The sequence below is a fragment of the Gorilla gorilla genome, chromosome 7 (genome assembly GCF_029281585.2).
Source record: "Gorilla gorilla gorilla isolate KB3781 chromosome 7, NHGRI_mGorGor1-v2.1_pri, whole genome shotgun sequence".
NCBI classification, from domain to species: Eukaryota; Metazoa; Chordata; class Mammalia; order Primates; family Hominidae; genus Gorilla; species Gorilla gorilla.
The window spans coordinates 82,458,297-82,479,806 of record NC_073231.2 but is presented as its reverse complement, the minus strand read 5'-3'; the positions used below and the strand labels follow the sequence as shown (position 1 = coordinate 82,479,806).

General features: G+C 45.1%; 1 protein-coding gene across 4 annotated transcripts in view; it reads left to right on the top strand.

The window, feature by feature from the left end:
* Positions 1-21,510, top strand: part of PLEKHA2 (pleckstrin homology domain containing A2) — a 73,498-nt gene that overhangs the window by 47,357 nt on the left and 4,631 nt on the right. For all 4 annotated transcript variants that reach the window (XM_055348962.2, XM_019032501.4, XM_055348961.2 and 1 more), the window contains 6 exons: positions 2,822-2,962; positions 4,127-4,273; positions 4,599-4,667; positions 5,258-5,328; positions 9,600-9,663; positions 20,849-20,926. In XM_055348962.2, the coding sequence (XP_055204937.1) occupies positions 2,822-2,962; positions 4,127-4,273; positions 4,599-4,667; positions 5,258-5,328; positions 9,600-9,663; positions 20,849-20,926 (570 nt within the window). The remainder of the gene's footprint in view (positions 1-2,821; positions 2,963-4,126; positions 4,274-4,598; positions 4,668-5,257; positions 5,329-9,599; positions 9,664-20,848; positions 20,927-21,510) is intronic.

Here is a 21,510-nt window from a genome sequence, read left to right as displayed (position 1 = left end):
AGATCGCACCACTGCACTCCAGCCTGGGCGACAGAGCAAGACTCCATCTCAAAAAGAAAAAAAAAAAAAAAAAAAAAGTTACTTCCCTCCTTCTTTGCTGGGTTTCAGGAATTCATCTGGGTCATTTAGGGGAAATTTCTGCAGTTCCATGGTGATTTTAATCACTAAATATCAACTAAAAATCAACATCCCTAAAAATGTGGTTACATAATAACAGAACTCACAGAAAGTGAGAAAGAGTAGCCTAGGTAGGTCGTGACATGCAGCAACAAGGAGTCAGGCAGTCCTAGAGCCAAATCACTTAATTTTAATGAGCTTGAGTTGACCTCATCTAAAGTGGAGAAAATCATGCCTGGTTGATAAGATTAGTGATAATGCAGCAAAGAGCTTATCAGTGCATTGCCTGGCACTGAATGGAGGCCCAAAGAAACTGTAACTGCTGGTATCTCTCAGCCAGAAAGAAAATAGAAGGCGGAATTTCTGACCTGATTTGGAGGGGTAGGGAGGGGGCAGAGGACATCCTTGTCTATGTAAACTGAGTGTGCAGTCCAGGAAGAGAAGGTCTCGTCGTCTTTGTGGGGGCCCAGCATAATCAGGGTGCTCTTATTGTTTTGAACAGACACCAAATGACAGGGCTGTCATATAGCTCCGAGCTCTGGATCCTTAGGTCTTTCTTACTCTGAAAGCTGTAGAAGTGGGAGAGGACCTTAGCTTTTCTCTCGAAGTCCCGGTGACGTCCCAGCAGATAGATGTAGGGTGTTGCGTTCTCCTGAAGGTGGGGCATTGTGATGCTGGGGCACTGGTGGGAAGTCAGAGTTTAGTAGACATTCAGCTGTTTTTTTGTTTTGTTTTTGTTTTGAAATGGAGTCTCGCTCTGTAGCCCAGGCTGGAGTGCAATGGCGTGATCTCGGCTCACTGCAACCTCTGCCTTCTGGGTTCAAGCGATTCTCCTGCCTCAGCCTTCTGAGTAGCTGGGGTTACAGGTGCCCGCCACTACGCCCAGCTAATTTTTGTATTTTTAGTAGAGACGGAATTTCACTATGTTGGTCAGGCTAGTCTCGAACTCCCGACCTCAGGTGATCCACCCGCCTCGGCCTCCCAAAGTGCTGGGATTATAGGCATGAGCCACTGTGCCTGGCCGACATTCAGCTGTTAATCCTGGCTTTGGGTAAATGACTCAACTGTTCTGGACCTCTTTTTTTTTTTTTTTTTCTTTGTAACAAAATGAAAGATTTCCTCAGCATTTGCAGACTCTAGTATAAATGAGTGAAGTGGGCAAGGAGGAAGAAACATGGCAACAGGAATGAGGATAAGTGACATTTGACCCCTGGCCTCTCCCGTTCTGCTGGGGAGAATGGTAGGGACTGTGCAAACACAATGTATTTTCTATCTAAAAGGGAACTGCTGCATAGCTGAAAATCTGGATTTTTCTGTGAAATATCCCAAAACTTAGACGCAGATTCTAAAAAATACTGCATGTGACTAACAAAACATTGTTTGGGCAAAGTCAGTGGGTGGGCCACCAATTTGCAACCTCTGGCCTGTGATTTCCAACTAACAATAAAAATTTTAGGATGATTTGATCAGCTGTGGTACCATATCTCTGTCAAGGAAGAGCAAAGATAGCTCATTCTTCCACAAGGGCTCTGTGTATAATTATTAGTAACAACGTGGGAAGCCTTAATTACAATATTTTGTAATATGTTTTTCTTTTTAGTTGTGTTTCTAAAGCATTTAATATACTCTATCATTTGATAACCACAACAATGGTTATGATAAATATTATTCCACTTTTCATTTTATGCATGAGATGGTTTAGGCCTAGAAAGGTTTGATGGTTACCAAAGGTCTCTCAGGTGGTTCGTGAGAGGTGAAGGGTTATACCACACATCTTCTGGCTCCAGACTTCATGGACCCCTTGTTCTGTCTCTACAAAGGCATGCATGCATTTTTACCTGTTCAATCTGCCCAGAATGCCTTCTCCCAGCTTCATGTTCCTGGTTCCTTTTATTTAGTTTTTTATTTTGTATTTTTTTCGAGACAGGGTCTCTGTCACCTAGCCTGGAGTACAGTGGTGTGATTATAGCTCACTTCAGCCTCCAATTCCTGGGCTCAAGAGATTCTCCTACCTTGGCCTGTTGAGCAGCTGTGTGCTACCACACCTGGCTAATTTTTTTTTTCATTTTTAGTAGAGATGGGATCTCACTATGTTCCCCAGGCTGGTCTTGAACTCCTGGGCTCAAGTGACCCTCCTGCCTTGGCCTCCCAAAGTGCTGGGGTTACAGGTGTGAGGCCCCGGACCTGGCCCCCATCTCCTGCTTACCCTCCAGGTTGCCGTTTGAGTGTCTCCCTGCCTTCTCCTCTAGAGACCTCCCTGCCCACTCTGTTTCCAGCAGGTCCCCTGCTGTGCGCTGCCTCAGCTCCCTTGATCTTCTTTGTGCCACTCACCACCATTTGTAATTACTCTGTTTGTTTTACGTTTTTTTTTGTCATTCCCCCTACTAGCATGTAAGTGCCGTGAAGGTGGGGACCCATGTGTGTTTCGCTTGACACTTTATCTTTGGTTTCTAGCCAGGGAAGGGCTGGCTCATAAGTAGGCGCTCAAGAAATTCCTGGAGTCAGTTTGTATCTGTGTAGCGGGAGGGCGTTGCTGGTTGAGATGCTCATATTCAGATTTGGACTGTGGAAGGCTTGGGGAGGACATGCAAGTCTGACTGTAATTTGGCACGAGCTTTTCTCACATCAGCCCCATTCTCTTTTGGGCTCCCCATGTTTCCTAAATGTTCTGTTCCCCATTGACTGTTGCTGCCGCTCTCCCCAGGTTCCCAAAGGTGGGGGCCTACCCATGACCACTGAAGTTCTCAAGAGCTTAGCAGCTCCTCCAGCCCTGGAGAAGAAGCCACAGGTGGCCTACAAGACGGAGATCATTGGAGGGGTGGTGGTCCACACACCCATCAGCCAGGTGAGGGGCCTGACTGGGGCTGCGGGGGGGAGTGGGGGTGTGGAAGTGTCCATGGTGTGCCCATGATGTGCTCGGAGCACTGTACTGGGGAAAAGGAGGGTGGAAGTGGGGGGCAGCTGGTGCCAGTGGAGCCATCAGGAAAGTACAGGGCATGTTACATCCCCATTCATGGGTGTTAGTGACAGCAGTGCGGAAGTGGAGGCTGCTGCATCTTGAAGCCATGTGGCCTGTGCAGTTCTGTGCTGGACACGGGAGACACAGAAGATGAGGGTTTGTGAAACCCATAGGAAATGGGACAGAGGATGGCAAACAAGGCTGGAAACCAGCCTGGTGTCCCTGCTGGTTCACATTCCCTATCCTTCCCTTTCTCCTGGGTCGGCTCAACCTCCCTGATGCTGGTTCTGTGAAAGTACCCAGTAGAGTGCATGACAGAGCAAAGGAAAGGTTTATTTTCCTGTTTTAATTATTTATATTTATTTATTTTTTTTTTTTGAGATGGGGTGTCCCTCTGTCACCCAGCCTGAAGTGCAGATACACATAATCATGGCTTACTGCAGCCTCCGCCTCCTAGGCTCATGCAATCCTCCTGCCGCAGCCTTCCCAGGCTCAAGTGATCCTCCCACCTCATCTGGGACCACAGGCATGTGCCACCACGTGTGGCTAATTTTTTTTGTATTTTTTGTTGGAGATGGGGTTTTGCCATGTTGTTATTTAATTTTTTTAGAGACAAGGTCTCGCTGTGTTGCCCAGACTGAAGTGCAGTGGTGCAATCATGGCTCACTTCAGCGTCAGATTCCTGGGCTCAAGCCATCCTCCAACCTCTGCTTCCTGAGTAGCTGGGACTACATGCCTGGGTAATTCTTTTTTTTAATTTTTAAATTTTAAAATCAAAATTAAACAAAAATTTTAAAACAATTTTTAATTTTTTTGTAGAGACTGGGTCTCACTGTGTTGCCCAGTCTGGTCTAGAACTCCTGGGCTCAAGCGATCCTCCTGCCTTGGCCTCCCAAAGTGTTGGGATTACAGGCGTGAGCCACTGTGCCCACCATTTATTTCTTCTTTGACTTAGGGCAAAGAGGCCAGAGATTCAGGCAGAGGGAGGTAGGTGGGGCTGTGGCTGCATAGAGGGAGGGAGGCGCTGATCCTGACACTGTTTCCTTGCAGAACGGTGGGGATGGGCAGGAAGGGAGTGAGCCCGGGTCCCACACCATCCTTCGAAGGTCTCAGAGTTACATCCCCACGTCAGGCTGCCGTGCTTCCACCGGGCCTCCCCTCATTAAGAGTGGTTACTGCGTGAAGCAAGGGAATGTGGTGAGTGTCAGCACAGGGGCTGAATTGGGGTTCTGGTGACTCCTCAGAGCCAGTGGCTGTAGACATAGAGCAGAGGTGAGAGGGGATTGACAGGAGGTGCCTCAGTCCTCCATGGAGCCTCCACCTTTGAGGGTGAGATTTTGGGACTGACCTTTGGCTCCCACCTGTCAGCGGTGTTGCCCCTGATATGAAGAAGCCCTTGCCCCTGCTGAATGTGGGAGCCGGACTTCCATGGGGCTGGGTCCCTGGGAGCTTAGCATGAGTACACCCTCCACAATGCTGGGCACCTCTCGCTAATGTTCTGCCTTTTATTTTTTTATTACAGCGGAAGAGCTGGAAACGTCGCTTCTTTGCACTTGATGACTTTACCATCTGCTACTTCAAGTGTGAGCAGGTTTGTAGTAGCTTTGCTGCCCTTCTGAGAGGTCATGGAAACTAAGAGGTGCATAGGTGCACACCCACAGGAGAGCGTGCATGAGTGGAGATGTGGGCACACAAAGACTTCAAAGGCGCCTCTGTCTTATCTCCATTCTGTGCACACATCTTTACAGTGACACTAAAGTGTCCTCTCTGCAGTGAGCTGCTGTGTGGTCAGAGTCACAGCTACACAACATCTTCTTCTTAGATTTTTTTGTCTTTTTTCTTGTTTTTGGAGACAGGGTCTTTCTCTGTCACCTGTCACCCAGGCTGGAGCACAGTGGTGGATTTTTTGTAGAGACAGGATTTCACTATGTTGCCCAGGCTGGTCTTGAACTCCTGGTCTCAAGCAATCCTCCAGCCTTGGCCTTCCAAAGTCCTGGTATTACAGGCATGAGCCACTCTGCCCAGCCAGATTTTTTTTCCTCTTGCTGATTATTTTGAGACCAGATTATTTGTCAACCTGATTTTAGCCAACCATCTCTGAGAAAGGGGTATTGGTCAGCTGGTCTGGGTCGTGATGACACAGACAGCCTCACTTACCTGTCTTTCTGTTCTTTCCACCAGGACCGAGAACCACTGCGCACTATATTTCTTAAGGATGTTCTCAAGACCCATGAATGTCTGGTCAAGTCTGGGTAATTGTGTCTGCTTTTTCTCTTCTAATCCAAACCTCCATTTGTCCTCTTAAATCTCCCTTTACTACTCTTCAGAGATTCTATGCAAGAGTCATCTTCTTCCAAGAGCCAGGCACAGGAGCCTAACACCTTGTGGCTGACTCTCTGCATCCAAGCTAACACAGGGAGGAGACCGCCCTGGGCACACTTGCCCTCTTCCCATACCTTACTCTGGCTCCTAAGCAGATAGGCCTATGTAATAGTTTCTGGTGGGCAAAAAGAAAGGGTATAGAAACAAAGAGTGGGGCTCCGAAGCTTCTCAGGTGTTAGGATTAGATGCTCAATCCCTAGCAGAACACAGGCTCAGAGGAGAGACCACGCCTCTAGGTCACTCACCTCAGTGCTTCTGGTCAGATCACTGTACTAGTGCCTCTTCCCTGACCTTCTTATTCCTTTTCTCCTCCTTTTGACCCTGATGTCCCATTAACACAAGGTGATTCATAGCATCTCTGTGTTACTCCCACTGGGAAGGAAAAACAGGTATTTTAAAGGGATTGCTCTGTCCACTAGGAAATAGTTACCTTCCAAGTGCCACTTTGCATAGGATGAGTTTGGGACCTGGCAAGGGATCTCCTAGGTCCAACACCAAATACAGATGCCTATAGAACTAAACTTTAGAGACCCTAAGGGTATTGGGGCATCCAAAAACCCTTTTTCTGGCCACCAATCTGCAGTCTTTAGATTTTGGGTGTTTGTGTCCCTCCGTCTCATGGCTTGTACAAGCAGAACCCTCAGATATCATCAGGAAAGCTGTTCACAGCAGGCCGACTCTTCTCCCATGAAGGCACAAACAGTCTTGCATGAAAACAACATGCTGTGTGACCCAAGGGGGCAGAGACAGAAGCACTCTCCCGAGTCTTGCAAATGGCAGTTGCAGAGTACAGAAGACTGGGGAGGTTCCCAGTGACTATTTATAATTCAGGAAAGTAGCTATAGATGGAAATTCCAGAAGTGTGGCTCTAGAAGTAGGCAGAGGAAAGATTGGGCATGATGAGATCCTTGATTGTACCTGACCCTGGAGGGCCCTTGCAGATGTGAGACCACCTGGGCACATGGGGGAAGCTTAGAGAACCATAAGGAACTTACGGTTAAATCCTAAGAATGCCTTGAACTTTCTCTAACTCTCTAACTCTGCCAGAGTCACACTAAACTGAGTTAAGGAAGTCAGGGACTAGCAGGGAAGGAAGGTCCTTAGGGCTCTGCAGCTTCCATGCCTGTTAGACTGCTTGGCCTCCCTGGAACCCAGTCCAGGGTTTTAGGGTATCTTGATAATCAATTAATATTTGTTGAAAGGCACCATGTAGCCTGGTGCCATTTTAAAAAAATATATATCTTTTTAGGCCGGGCGTGGTGGCTCACACCTGTAATCCAATCCCAGCACTTTGGGAGGCCGAGGCGGGCGGATCACCTGAGGCCAGGAGTTCCAGACCATCCTGGCCAACATAGCGAAACCCCTTCTTTACTAAAAATACAAAAAATTAGCTGGGTGGGCTGGGCGCGGTGGCTCACGCCTGTAATCCCAGCACTTTGGGAGGCCGAGACAGGCGGATCACGAGGTCAGGAGATCGAGACCATCCTGGCTAACACGGTGAAACCCTGTCTCTACTAAAAATACAAAAAATTAGCCGGGCGAGGTGGCGGGCGCCTGTAGTCCCAGCTACTTGGGAGGCTGAGGCAGGAGAATGGCGTGAACCCGGGAGCGGAGCCTGCAGTGAGCCGAGATCGCGCCACTGCACTCCAGCCTGGGCAACAGCGAGACTCTGTCTCAAAAAAAAAAAAAAAAAAAAAAATTAGCTGGGTGTGGTGGTGGGTGCCTGTAATCCCCGCTACTCGGGAGGCTGAGGCAGGAGAATCGCTTGAACCCGGGAGGCGGAGGTTGCAGTGAGCCAAGATCGTGCCACTGCACTCCAGCCTGGGCAACAAGAGTGAAACTCTGTCTCAAATAAATAAATAAATACATATTTACATTTTTAAAAATTTCTATCGTTTTGGGGGAACAGGTGGTGTTTGGTTGCATGGAAAAGTTCTTCAGTGGTGATTTCTGAGATTGTGGTGCACCCATCTGCAGCAGTGTCCACGGTGCCCAAATGCATAGTCTTTTATCCCTCACCCCCCTCCTGCCCTTCCCACCCTGAGAAGTAGATGTGAAAGGAGTGGGGATTTCCCACCTGCTTTTCTTTCACCTCCTCAGTAGTTGTTTATGTGACTTTACTGGCTATGCATGAGTAGAATTTGAAAGGCTAAGACATTTTAGCCAGAAAGAGGCATTTTTTATTCAGAAACTCAGAAAGTAATCATAGTTGGTGAAATTTGCTTTAAGTGACTATTCTGTGACATACATTATGCCGGATGCCTTCTGTACCTTATAACTAACTGGTCTTTGTAGTGACCAGCCCGATCAAGGGGGTCCTCTTATTTGTCTCTGTTTTATACTTGGGGTCACAAAGGCTCCCCAAGTTTTTACAACATTCTCAAACATCTCTTCCCTTCATGTAGTCAGGATTCACCCCAGGTCTATCTGGCCCCTATCCTGTTGTTCTTGCTCATGGATCTCTGGTCTCATGCACTCCTTTGCCCAGGTACCTGTGGCACTGGCCGAGGTCGTGCCATTTTCTTGCAGGCTTTCTCATTCATGAAGCCAACCCCACCTGTGATCAGTCCTTTCCAACTCTTGGCATATAACACACAATCTAACATCTGATGGTACAGTTTTGCTTCCTTATGTTCTTTTTTTGTTGTTGTTGAGATAGAGTCTTGCTCTGTCCCCCAGATTGGAGTGCAATATCAGTTCACTGCAGCCTCTGCCTCCCAGGCTCAGGTGATCCTCCCGCCTCAGCCTCCCGAGTAGCTGGAACTATAGATGTGTGCCACCACACCTGACTCAGTTTTGTATTTTTTTAATAGAGACAAAGTTCACCATGTTGTCCAGGCTGGCCTAGAACTCAAGTGATTTGCCCGCCTTGGCCTCCCAAAGTGCTGGGATTACAGGCGTAAGCCACTGCGCCTGGCCCTTATGTTCTTTCACTGGGTAGGAATTAGATCTTTTACTCCTTATGTATTCCCTGCAGTGGCTGGGGATATATGCGGCAGGCATTTAACACTGGGAAATAACCTGGGCTGCTTTGAGGTTTGTCACTGAGCATCATCTACTCCCCGCCCTCTTCCTTGCAGAAGTCAGGATTTCTTTTCCAAAACCCACACCCAGCAGTGTCCCCTAAAGGAGTGCCCTGAAGTCATCTCCTCTCCCCTTGCTTTCCTCCTCTTTAGCTCTTTGTCTCCTGGGCCCCGCACAGTGAGGCAAGGAGCAGGAGCTGAGTGAGGTTGATGGGGCTGCTGTGAGGGTGGAGGAGACTGTTTAGGGAGCGGAGAGTTGGCTCCCTTAGGAGAGGCCAATGGCAGTGGAGTAATTACAAGCATAGGCTCACTGGGTTCAGTGGCTCATACCTGTAATCCCAGGACTTTGGGAAGCTGAGGCAGGCAGATTGCTTGAGCTCAGGAATTCAAGACCAGCCTGAGCAACATGGAAACACCCTGTCTCTATGACAAATACAAAAATTAGCCAGGAGTGGTGGCATGTGCCTGTAGCCCCAGTGAGCCATGATTGTACCACTGTACTCCAGCCTGGGCAACAGAGCGAGACCCTGTCTCAAAAAAATAAATAAATAAAGCAGAGACTCTGGAGTCAGACCTAGGTTCAAAATCTCCAGCAACTTGGAGGAGTCATTTAAGCTCTGACCCTGAGTGTGGGTCTGGGTTTCCTCATCTGTAAAATGGGGGAAGTCTTAAGTGCCCCCCGGGGCTGTTGTGAAGATTAGATGAAATAATCTACAAAAAAGCACCCGAAACGGTGCTTCCCACAAAGCACTTCATACACCTTAGAGGGAAGGAGGGAGGCAGGAAGGAAGGAAACTGTAGGAGATGGTGGTGGTGGGGTTGGATATTAGGCAGGAGGTTTTGGAGGGAAAGGAGCTTGTTAGAACTGCTGGTGGGAGAGGGGCCTGGGGAGGGTCCATCTGGATGGCAAAGCCTCCTGAGACCCTCTAGGAAATGAAGCTAGAGGAAACCCCTGGAGTGTTTTTCAAGGCAGGAGCTGAAGGAAGAATGGCTTGGAACCACCCCCAACCCATCTTCCTTTTTTATGGTAGAGGGCACTGGGGTCTTAACTTAGGACATATCGAGTCCTCTCTGTGTATGTCAGCACGCCATAACATTCTTTCTTTTTCTCTGTCTAGTGATCTCTTAATGAGGGACAACCTGTTTGAAATAATAACAAGCTCCAGGACCTTCTACGTACAGGTAAAATGCTCCCTTCCAGAAGACTCCAGCATTCTGTTTCTGTGAATGGTGCCCTCATAGGCCGTGTCCTTTCCTTTGCTTTCTCTTTTCATTTGCTTGAAGTTTCTAGGCAGTAAATTTAGCCCCTGAGAGTCAGTCTGAGTCCCATTTCATCCTAAACAGGATGTTTGCCAAAAGCTTCCCAACCATAAAATAATGAAAGTAGGTTGAGCCGCTCTACTGAGGAATGTGAGTGTGTAACAGTTGCTCTCAGCTGCTGGGCTCCAGCTAAGCAGAGAAAAGGAGAACTGGTCAATGATTTCACTTCTCCTTTGGAGGGTATTTATAAGTCTCGTCTGTGTGTGGACATCACTGTGTGCGGAAGGACAAAAGCACAGAGGGCCCTGTGCAGGCACCAGGTGCAGAACCCAGCTGCACAGAGGAAGCCATTGTTCAGGCTCTGATGGTTCACTTATCAGGAGCTTCTCCCCTCCACCCACAGCTCTGGAGTTCTCCCAGCTCCTTCTAAAGTCATAGGACTAGAAAGGCAGATTTCCAAGCAGGGACTAGACTTTCAGGGCCAAGTCCTAACCCAGCCTGCCTAGCAGTGCACAGAGAGTGCCTTGATTCGCAGCCTCATGGTGATGCTGGACTTTTAGTATTGAAACTGACACTTGGCCAGGCGCGGTGGCTCATGCCTGGAATCCCAGCATTTTGGGAGGCCGAGGTGGGCGGATCACTTGAGGTCAGGAGTTTGAGACCAGCCTGGTCAACATGGTGAAAACCCCATCTTTATAAAAATACAAAAAAATTAGCTGGACATGGTGGTGTCTGTAATCCCAGCTGCTTGGGAGGCTGAGGCAGGAGAATTGCTTGAACCCGGGAGGCAGAGGTTGCAGTGAGCTGAGATCATACCACTGCACTCCAGCCTGGGTGACAGAGTGAGACTTTGTCTCAAAAAAAAGGGAAAAAAAAAGAACAGAAATAAAAAACTGACAAGTAAGCAGGTTGGTTTAAAGGTGGGGTTTCCCAACTAAAGCTTTTCAAGCTCCCACTGCCCTTTCTTCTGGGCTGCGAGTGTCACTCCCTGTTAAGCAATCTCCCTTCCCCAAGGAACTGGTCCCCTTTCCCATTTCTTGGGCAGCAATGCCTGTCACGACTCCTTCCGCCGAGCCCAGCACGTGTTTGAGTAACTTAGTCATCTTGGGGCTATATCCATTTGGACAAGCACATACCATCCAGGAAGAGACAGCGGAGTGGGGGCTTGGGAGTGAACTGGAGCTGTGGAAAGGGCTGCCATGGGCATCGGAGCTACTAATTCACCAGCAACACTGCCACTCAGGGACAAGGTTTAACCTGTAGATTGCTCTACAAGTTTGTAGTTCTTGCATTCAACAGATATTTGTAGAGTATCCTCAGAGTGCTGGGCATTTTGTCTCAGGCTGGGGACACCAGGTTAAACAGAACAGATCCTGAACCCAAGAGAGAGAAAGCTCGTCAAGTCCATAGGCAGTTAAACTGTGGCATGGTGCAGGGGAGGGAGTGCTGGGGGAGATGGAGCACAGGGGAGTTTGCAGACAGTGAAATCATTCCGTATGACACTGTGATGGTGGGCGTGTGATGAAGAACTTGACAGCACAAAGAATTGACCTAATGTATGCAAATTGAGAAAAAAATTTAGGAGGTCAAGTGATCCTAGCAGGAAATGCAGAATGTGACAGTAATCTAAATGTATTACAGGTCCTCCCTGAAGCGGGTAGGGGAATACAAAATAAAAAAAAATGGTGTGATAAGTGCTACTGCCATTAGACTGAAACATGAACCATAAGCAGGTCGCCTCACCCAGTCTTAGGGAGTTGGGGAGGGTTTCTGAAGAAAGATACAGCTAAGCTCAGTCTGTTGGGGGGAAAAGTGGCCCAGGCAAAGGAAATAGGAGGTATTTTTTTAAAGCCTGGTAATAAAAGGAGCATAGGGCCAAAAGGAGGCTGGACAGTTAGGCACGGAGGACCCTCATATGCCTTATTGAAGAGCTCGTGTTTTATCCTTAGAATTAATGCCCTTAGAGGTTAAACAAAGAGCTTGATCTGATCCGCCTTGCCATTAAAAAATACCACTTGGGCAAGTTATTTAACTTCAGAGCCTGTTTTCCTCATCTGTGAAATGGAGATGATGATCTTCAACCCCAGCCCTTTTAATGACATGCTGTCAAGGATTGCCTGGCCCTGTGCAGTGTGGAGGACAGAAGAGAAAAGGCTAAGATAGGATGAGAGAGAACAGTTTGAAGGCTGTTGTTAATAATTTAGTGAGGGATAAAGGAAGCCTGAATGAGGGTAGATGGAGAAAAGTGGAAAATTTGAGAGATATTAAAAAGGTATATTTTCCAGGACTTGAGAGTCAGTCGGATGAAGGGAGAGAGGACAGGTATGCCTGGATGTTTGGCTGGAGCCTCAGGGTGGCTCATGGCACCAGTCATTGTCACAGGAGCATGGGAGGAGGAGCTGTTGAGAGGAAACACAAGGTTAGCATGGGTGGTTCAGAGTTTACAGTGCCTGCTGGACATCCAAGGAGATGTGCTATGAAGACCATTGGATACACACTGTTTGGCATGTTGCTGACACTAAATAAATATTTGCTAAGGGAATGATTGTGCTGGTTGAGTTCAGGAGAGAGCTTTGGACTAAAGATAGCAATTTGGGAAACACGAAACCCAACCAAAAAATGTTCCAAAGATAATCTACATGAGTGTATGCACATTTACCAGAAGATTCTAATCACCCCATCTTCCATTGCCTTCTGCTTCCCACATTTCTGGGATAAGAGAACACTAGCGTCACACTGAATAAATAAACGAGAGGGAGGACAAATCTGTTTACAGCACCTAACTCAAAAATAGTTAGAAAGAGAATAGTATAGATTAAAAATCACTTAAAATATTTATCAATTCATTAAAAATAGCAACTATAAAGCTGGGCACCATGGGATGCACCTGTCGTCCCAGCTACTTGGGAGGCTGAGGCAGGAGGATAGTTTGAGCCCTGGAGTTTGAAGGTGCAGTGAGCTATGATCTCGCCACTGCACTCCGGCCTGGATGACAAATCAAGACCCTTTAAAGACCTTGTCTCAAAAAAAAAAAAAGAGCAATCATAAACTCATTTTAAGTTAATAAAACAGATTTTGTGAAAAAAACATATTTCTAAAAAATAGCAAGAATAGTATTGTTTTTACAGTTTTGCACATCTATCTTTAATGGCTGGCATAATAGAAGACAACAGGATTCTCCTATCTGCTTCTGCATTCTATCTGTGGCCATATGTTGTTTTGATTGAAGAATATGGAGAAAATCTTGCCTCACACACGTGTATTTGGAAAAAAGGAATATTTTAATAGCCTTTTTAGATAATTGTGGATATTCTTTGATTCTATACCAAAACTTGACAAATGTTAATTTCTTAATGTTTAGGTACAATGTACAATCTGAAGCCATATCAAGAAATTTTTATACTCTTACATTAAAATCCATTGGTCAATTTTGCACTTTGAATAGATACTTTTTATCCATGCATGGTTTTTAACAGTATGCATTGGTCATTTGGAAAACAATGGTCTCACTGAGGTACGCAGATATTCAAAATGTTGACACATTTTATTATGTACTATCCAAAATCACATCATTAAGATATCACCACTAATATCATTAACAGTCTTTGAGTGTAGAAAACTATTAAGCTCATGGAGGTAGCCAGAAGTTTTTTTGAAATTCTAGTTTTTGCTTTGAAAGCTCAAAGCTTACTCATTTTGGGGATAAAAATCTACCAAATACCTAACTCGGAATAAGTTTGACTGACAGTTTGTATGTCAGTCATTTGTTCTAAGTAAAAATTGTGTTTTAGGCCAGGCACGGTGGCTCACGCCTGTAATCCTGGGACTTTGGGAGGCCAAGGCAGGGGATCACCTGAGGTCAGGAGTTCGAGATCAGCCTGGCCAACATAGTGAAACCCTGTCTCTATTAAAAATACAAAAATTAGCGGGGTGTGGTGGTGCGCACCTGTAATCCCAGCTACTCGGTAGGCTGAGGCAGGAGAATCTCTTGAACCCAGGAGGTGGAGGTTGCAGTGAGCCGAGATCACACCACTGCACTCCAGCCTGGGAGACAGAGTGAGACTCTGTCTCAAAAAATTAAATAAATAATAAAAATTGTGTTTTACATAAAAGATGAAAGAATATGACTACTGGTAGAGCTTGGTGCTAAGGTGCTGGCAGTTTTACCCACCATGCCAAAGTGTCCTTCTGACCTGCTCCCCAAGGTTATGCTTAGTAAATCTGCCAGAAAGAACCGTTCATCCTGAGTATCTAAGAGAGCTAGATCAAAGAGCAGGGCAGATCATGGTGGAGAAGACTCCCTAGACAGAAGAGAAAGACTTGGGTTAGATTCTAACCACTTAGATCTCGGTCGTTTAACTGTTTAACTCAGATGTCATATTTACGTATAATTTGTACCCTGTGATTTCTCACACTGTAGTAGTCTTTTCTGTTAAGAAAAGCTACCATTTTTTGGACACCTAGATGTCCCAGGCATAGTGCTAAACAACTTACAGGTAGTATAAGTTAAAGTTTATCACTTTGTAGTATAAGTACTGTAAGTAGTATAAGTTTATCACTTAAATCTCAGCCGTCTCTGAAATTAACTCCAGTTTACACACAGGAAAAAGAAGGCTTTGAAGGTAAATTATTTGTGCAAGATCATAATAAATCCAGTGAATTATGGAACCAACTGGGAAGCACCAGGTGCTGGAGCAAGACTTGCCAACTTGGGTTGTTTGTGAGCAGCCTGGTCCAGGCCGGGTGCAGTGGCTCACACCTCTAATCCCAGCACTTTGGGAGGCCAAAGTGGAAGGATTGTTGGAGCCCAGGAGTGCGACACCAGCCTCGGCAACCCAGTGAGACCCCTGTCTCTAAAAACAAGCAAAAGTAAACCAAAAGAAAAGAAAAAAATAAGAGCAGCCTGGTCCAGAACCCATGATATAGAGGGTGTGGTCACAGACAACCAGGGAAGTCTGACTCTGTTGGAGAAGACCAACTTGGGGTAATCGGGTGTCTTGGCAAATGGATCATGGTGACCAAAAATCCAAGATCTGGAAATAACCAGGTATCTAAGCAGGTAGAAAGGCCAGTGATTTCAGCAAGCTTGTCAGCAGGTAAACAGTTCTCAGTTCTGGGCAAAAGTTCAAAATCACATTTCAATTCTTGAGCTACCAGGCAAGCAGAGGTCACCATTTCCCCATTTCCCATTCATAGAAGGTCAAGGGAATTAGGCAGTTTATCAAGAGGGAAATTAGTTATTCGAAATGAGAAATGTGGCTCAAACTGGTCTTAGCTTGGCATAAGCCCAGTTGTTAGAACTAGGGTGCTATGTCAGGACAAGAGTAGCAATAAGTGGACTCAAGTGAGTTGCAGAGTGTTGCATTAGAGCTCTTTGGATACTTACTGTTTAATTTAGACTACAGGGTGAATGATGTCACCTAGAACTATGTAGTGTGCAATCTACACAATCGTATGTGGCAGGGCTGTGTCTAGAGATGGCACTAGTTCTTGGGAAAGGAGGGCTGCAGAGGTGGAGAACAGAATGAAGGAGGAGTTGCCTAAAAATTTTGGATAGCGGCAATGGCAGTAACCAGAAGTAGATATGGAAGCCTTTATGGCCTCTAGAATTCATTGCTTCAAACCATTGTATCTATTATAGTGCTGGGCTTATGTTAGATAGTCAATAGAAGCTCACTGGACTGCAATAAAACTGCAGGCTGCAACGATTCATTTTAATACTGTCTGTCCTACTCATCTCAAAAACTGCCCTCAAGGACAGAAGCCCTACTTTTTCTTTTGAACCGAGCACCAGAAACAGGTGCACACACATAAGCACACCAGGAAGAGATGAAGCTATGACCCTGGCACTTCCTTTTTTGTTTTACTGAGTTTAAAGTATGTTTTTAGTCTCATGGTAATTCATCATGGGAGGGTAGACTTCAGCTACATTTTTTTTTTAAACCTCTGTTTCATGAAGCTACTTTGTGATGTGGTTTTACGATTTTGATGAAAGCTAAGCACAGGCTTTCCGTAAAAATAGATATGTACATAACCATAATTTTTGCATACAATTTTGGAGTTTCATTGAGTTTTTGTTTCTCATGAATCCCAGTTCTTAAAACTACTAGGAGAGATTATAGGCCAGGCCTGGTGGCTCATGCCTGTAATCCCAGCACTTTGGGAGGCTGAGGCAGGAGGATTGCTTGAGGCCAGGAATACCCTGCTCCAAAAAAAATTTAAAAATAAAAGATTGTAATTGTGATCTCAATAAAATAATATTGTTTCTTCTCATATGGAGTTAATTGCAATAGCTGATTTTCTTTTTGAGCAGTATTTTAAAATAACATTTATTAGGGGGTAGCATTTATCTTCATGGCTGAGTTACTATCTAGGTTATCTGACCAAAAAATGTTCTTAAGAAGGAATTAGAGAATTAGGGAAGAAATATAACTAGTAAACAATTTCCATCTTCACTAAATTACTAAATGTTTTAAGAAAGAGATTTAATTATTTTACCTATCATATTAGCAAAGATTTAAAAAATTATAATATTTAATTCTAGCAAGGGTGCATGTAACAAAAATGTTGGCAAATGAAATTTATATTATTGGCCAGAAATCTCTCTGGCCAGATGTAAGAAGAGATTTAAAAGGGTGTGAATTCTTTAATTTAGTAATTGCCTTGGGAGCTGAGGATTCCTAAATATTCCTAAATACGAAAAAAGCTTTATCCCCAAAGATGTGAGTAGCAGCATTATTCATATGAGGAGAATAGGGAATATTCAAAAAATATTTTAGAGCAGGGGTCCCCAACCCCTAAGCTGTGGACTGGTACTGGTCCATGGCCTGTTAGGAACCTGACCACACAGTAGGAGGTGAGCAGTGGGAGAGCAAACGTTATCGCCTGAGTTCCACCTCCTGTCGGATCGGCAGCGGCATTAAATTCTCACAGGACTGTGAACCCTATTGTGAACTGTGCATGTGAGGGATCTAGGTTGTGCGCTTCCTATGAGAATGTAATGCCTGATGATCTGAGGTGGAACAGTTTCATCCCGAAACCACCCGTCATCCCTCTCCCTTTACCCTTCCAAGTTCATGGAAAAATTGTCTTCCACAAAACCGATCCCTATGCTGAAAAGGTTGACGACCACTGTTTTAGAGGACTAGGTGGGTGAACCATAGTATATCTACTTGGATCCCCTGAAAATGCTTGCAAAGACGTCTGGTAACATGGAAAAATCCTTCTATTATTAACTGAAAAAGAAAATCAAGATATAATGTATCTTTGTATTTTGGAAAACAGAAATGAATAGCAAAAAGACTGGATTTGCTCTCAATTGTTATTTTAGAATTTTGTGAGGTTTTAAAGTGATTTTATTTTATTTTTTCTTGTTATTTCCCTTTTTTTTTTTTTTTTGCAAAGGTTAGGGAGAAGAGGTCTTGCTCTGTTGCCCATGCTGGTCTCGAACTCCTGGGCTTAAGCCATCTTCCCACATTCTAAACTTTAGCCTTCTAACATTGTGGGATTACAGGCTTGAACCACAGTATCCAGCCGATTTTAATTTTTTATTTTTCTACATTTATTTTCTATATTGTCTTTAAGGAGCCCTTATTACTTGCAAAAAGGAAAACGGGGAAAAAATAACAAATTGTATTAGGTAGTCATCCAAGAATAATAGTGGTATTTTGATTCTTGTACTTGAGTGCCCATCTAAATCAGGATATTGCTAGTTTTCTGTGATTCTGTGATTTCTTGCTAAGCAGAGGCTGGGTGAAGACACCTGGGTTTCCTGTGTGACAGTTCCTGGAGGAGTTTGTGGGGAGGCAGTACTTCAAAGCGCAGTCAGGCAGGTGGCCTGTGGCCTGTTGGGGTAGCATTTGACATGACAGAGAGCATTTCAGTAGACTGCTGGAAGGATCATGGAGATAGCTTAACAGCCTTGGAAACTGATTATCGGATTGTCACCCTGGGGATGTTCCTGTCTGTTTAATGAAAATGTCAGATCTCCTATGTGACATAGGAGACTTTCTCCCCCAGCTCATATGCCTCCTACCAAATCATCTTTTGTTCCACTAGGAGGAAAATCTCTTAATAAATGCTTTTCTCCTAATGGATGATGACCTCCATCTCATTCAAATTCAAAATAACCTTTTTTTTTTAACCTCCAAATACATGATCTTATTTGATCTTGACAATTTGATCTTTGAGGTAGGAATTAGCTGCAGTTTGAGGATGAGGAAACTGAGAAAAGGTCTTATTATGGAGAGGGCAATGCGCTTATCTGTAAATGGTGGCATTTAAGGCTTCATTTTTTTGTCGCATATCATATAATACCAGTGAAAACAACAATAATATCTGCTACTTACAGAGCCCATTCTGTGCGTTCGGCCCTGTTTCAATAGTTTTTCCTAATTGAGGTCATTTAATTCCCTCAATAATTAAGCTTGTGGAACAGGCCAGCCCTGATATTTGTAAAGAACCTTCTGGAAGGATCTTGGAGTCCTTATCCTGGTGATCTTTTTGGACAAAGGATGGGTTTGTCTTTTTCTTGGGAAACCACCAGATTGTTAAATAACTGGAAAAAGTCAAGCGGGGAGACAGCGCTAGTAAGTTTGCAGGCAGAGCACACGTTAGAGAGGTGTTCACTTTGGCCACTTGTCACTACACCCTTTTTGCCCTTGTGCACCAGGACCTGAACGGTTTTCCTTGTAGGTACACACATCTAACCAAGGAAGGTTTGTTTTGGGGTGACAGGAAGGGGTAGGGATGCAGGTTTGAGAATTTTTGTTTTACTGTCTTTTCCTGATAGAATGCAAAGAGGAGGAGTCACTTTGGGGATGGGGGGATGAGGGGGGATGTGGAGACCTTTGGGGGCTAGTGTGTGGTGGTGGCACATACATCTGCATGTGCACACCAATGCACGCCTGTGTGTTTTGGTGGGACTGTTAGGGGATGATGCTGGAGACAGAGGAAGGCTAACATGCGTATTTCTGGAGATTCTGCCTGGTCCCATCGCTGTGTCTGGCACCTGATGCAGCATGTAACACCGGGTGGGGCCCTTAGCCAGCGTTTGCTCTGTTCACTTGAACTCAACCCCTATAAAGCTGGAGGGCACTGACAGGCTCCACCGGCAGCAGCGAGGCCGCTGGAGTTTCCTCCCTTTTTTCATAGAGCCGCTGCTGCCCCCTTCTGGGGTTTATAGGTTGTTTCTGGGAGGAAATAAGTAACTCGGCTTCATCCTTCACATACTGTGAGGCTTGGTGCTCCAAGTCCCACAACTCTTTAAACTTTTTTAAAAGTTTTATTCACAATAGCAAAGTCACAACTCTTTTTTTTTGTATAAATTTAAGGGGTACAAGTGCGGTTTTGTTACATGAATATATTGCCTTTTGGTGAAGTCTGGGCTTTTGCTGTAACCATCACCTGAGTATTGTGCATCGTACGCATCAAGTAATTTCCCATCCCTCACCTGCCTCCCACCCTCCCACCCTTCCATGTCTCCAGTGACAATTATTTCACACCCTATGTCCATGTGTACACATTCTTTAGCTCCCAGTTGTAAGTGAGAATATGTGGTATTTGACTTTCTGTGTCTGAGTTGTTTCACTTAAGATAATAGTTTCATCTATATTTCTGCAAAAGACACGATTTCATTCATTTTTATAGATGAGTAGTATTCCATTATACATATGGACACCACATTTTCTTTATCCAGGCCTCTGTTGGTGGACACTTAGGTTGGTTCCATGACCTTACTATTGTGAATATTGCTGCAATAAACACAAGGGTGCAGGTATCTTTTTGATATAATGATTTCTTTAAAAATTTTTTAAAGTTTTATTTTAGGTTTGGGGGCACATGTGAAGATATAATGATTTCTTTTCCTTTGGAGAGACACCCGCTATTGGGATTGCTGACCTGAATGGTAGTTCTATTTTTAGTTCTTTGAGTAATCTCTCTACTCCTTTCCATAAAGGTTGTACTAATTTACATGCCTTTCAGCAGTGTATAAGCAGTCCCTTTTCCCCACATCCTTGTCAGAATCTGTTTTTTTGTCCTAATAATAGCTATTCTGACTGGTATGAGATGATTTTAATTTGCATTTCTCCAATGATTAGGGATATTGAACATTTTTTCATATGCTTCTTGGCCACTTGTATGTCTTGTTTTGAAAACTATTCATGTCCTTTGCTCACTTTTTTTTTTTTTTTTGAGACAGAGTCTCACTCTGTCACCCAGACTGGAGTGCAGTGGTGTGATCTCGGCTCACTGCAACCTCTGCCTCCCGGGTTCAAGCAATTCTCCTGCCTCAGCCTCCCAAATAGCTGGGACTACGGGCGCACGCCACCACTCCTGGCTAATTTTTTGTATTTTAGTAGAGACGGGGTTTCACCATGTTGCCCAGGCTGGTCGTGAACTCCTGAGCTCAGGCAATCCGCCCGCCTCGGCCTCCCAAGTGCTGAGATTACAGGCATGAGCCACCATGCTTGGCCTACACTTTTAAATGGGATGATTTATGGTTTTGTTGTTGTTGTTGAGTTATTTGAGTTCCTTGTAAATTTCAAAGCAGACCCAGTAGCTTGTATTCTGAGAAAAGCCCCGTTTCTGAAGGCAATACATATCTTAGAGGATTTACAGTGGGATTTGGCTTTAATAGGGCTGGAATTGAAAGTGGGATTATTCTGTTCAGATAGTTACAGTGGAAAGGCAACTATGTTGAGAGTGAGGAGAACTCGAATCTCTACCAGCCATAAACCTTGGGCTTTGGCTTTCTGGGCCTCATTTTCCTTTTTTAAAAAACTAGGAGGCTAGACTGGATCAGTTGTTTTCTGGAGGGGGTGACGGACTTCAGCAGGGGATGGGGTCTTAAACTTTCCCCTTCCTCACAGCCTGTGCCTCATTTCAGAGCAGCTCCACTTTGAGCGGTTTTATTTATTGGGTGTCAAATAAGATATTGCAGGGAAAACATGTCCTTAAAAGTCTGAAAGCTACTGGACTAGATGATTTCTGGGATGCTTTCCACCCCTAATGGTGTAATTTTATAAACTTAATATTGAGTCAGAGACTTGGAAGCTGAAATCATAGTGCCTAAAATTTCTTGGTAAGAGCCATGGATGTTTTGCAGGCAGACAGTCCAGAAGACATGCACAGCTGGATTAAGGAGATTGGCGCAGCTGTCCAGGCCCTCAAGTGCCACCCCAGAGTAAGTCACTTCCTTTCTGTTGCACAATGTCAACTCAGAGATGAATTCCTCTCAAGCAGGCATGTTTTATTTGGTGATGTAGGCAAGCAGCCCGGTCCCGAGATGCAGCTGAAGCCCCAGGCTGTCTTGCTTGTTTTTCTCATTCTACTAATTTGGGTACACATTTTTATTTTTCTCTGTTTGGTTGTGGGAGGAAGTGAGGTAGGGTTAGATAGAGAAATTGAATTTCTTTTTTTTTGAGACGGAGTTTCACTCTGTCACCCAGACTGGAGTGCAGTGGCACGATCTCAGCTTACTGCAACCTCCGCCTCCCGGGTTCAAGTGATTCTCCTGCCTCAGCCTCCCAAGTAGCTGGGATTACAGGCACGTGCCACCACGCCCAGCTGATTTTTTTGTATTTTTAGTAGAAATGGGGTTTCACCATGTTGGCTAGGCTAATCTCAAACTTCTGACCTCAGGTGATCCACTCGCCTCGGGCTCCCAAAGTGCTGGGATTTCAGGCATGAGCCACCACGCCCGGCCGAGAAACAGAATTTCTGATATGTCCTGCAAGTTTCACTGCCAGGCTGACCTTGACACATTTG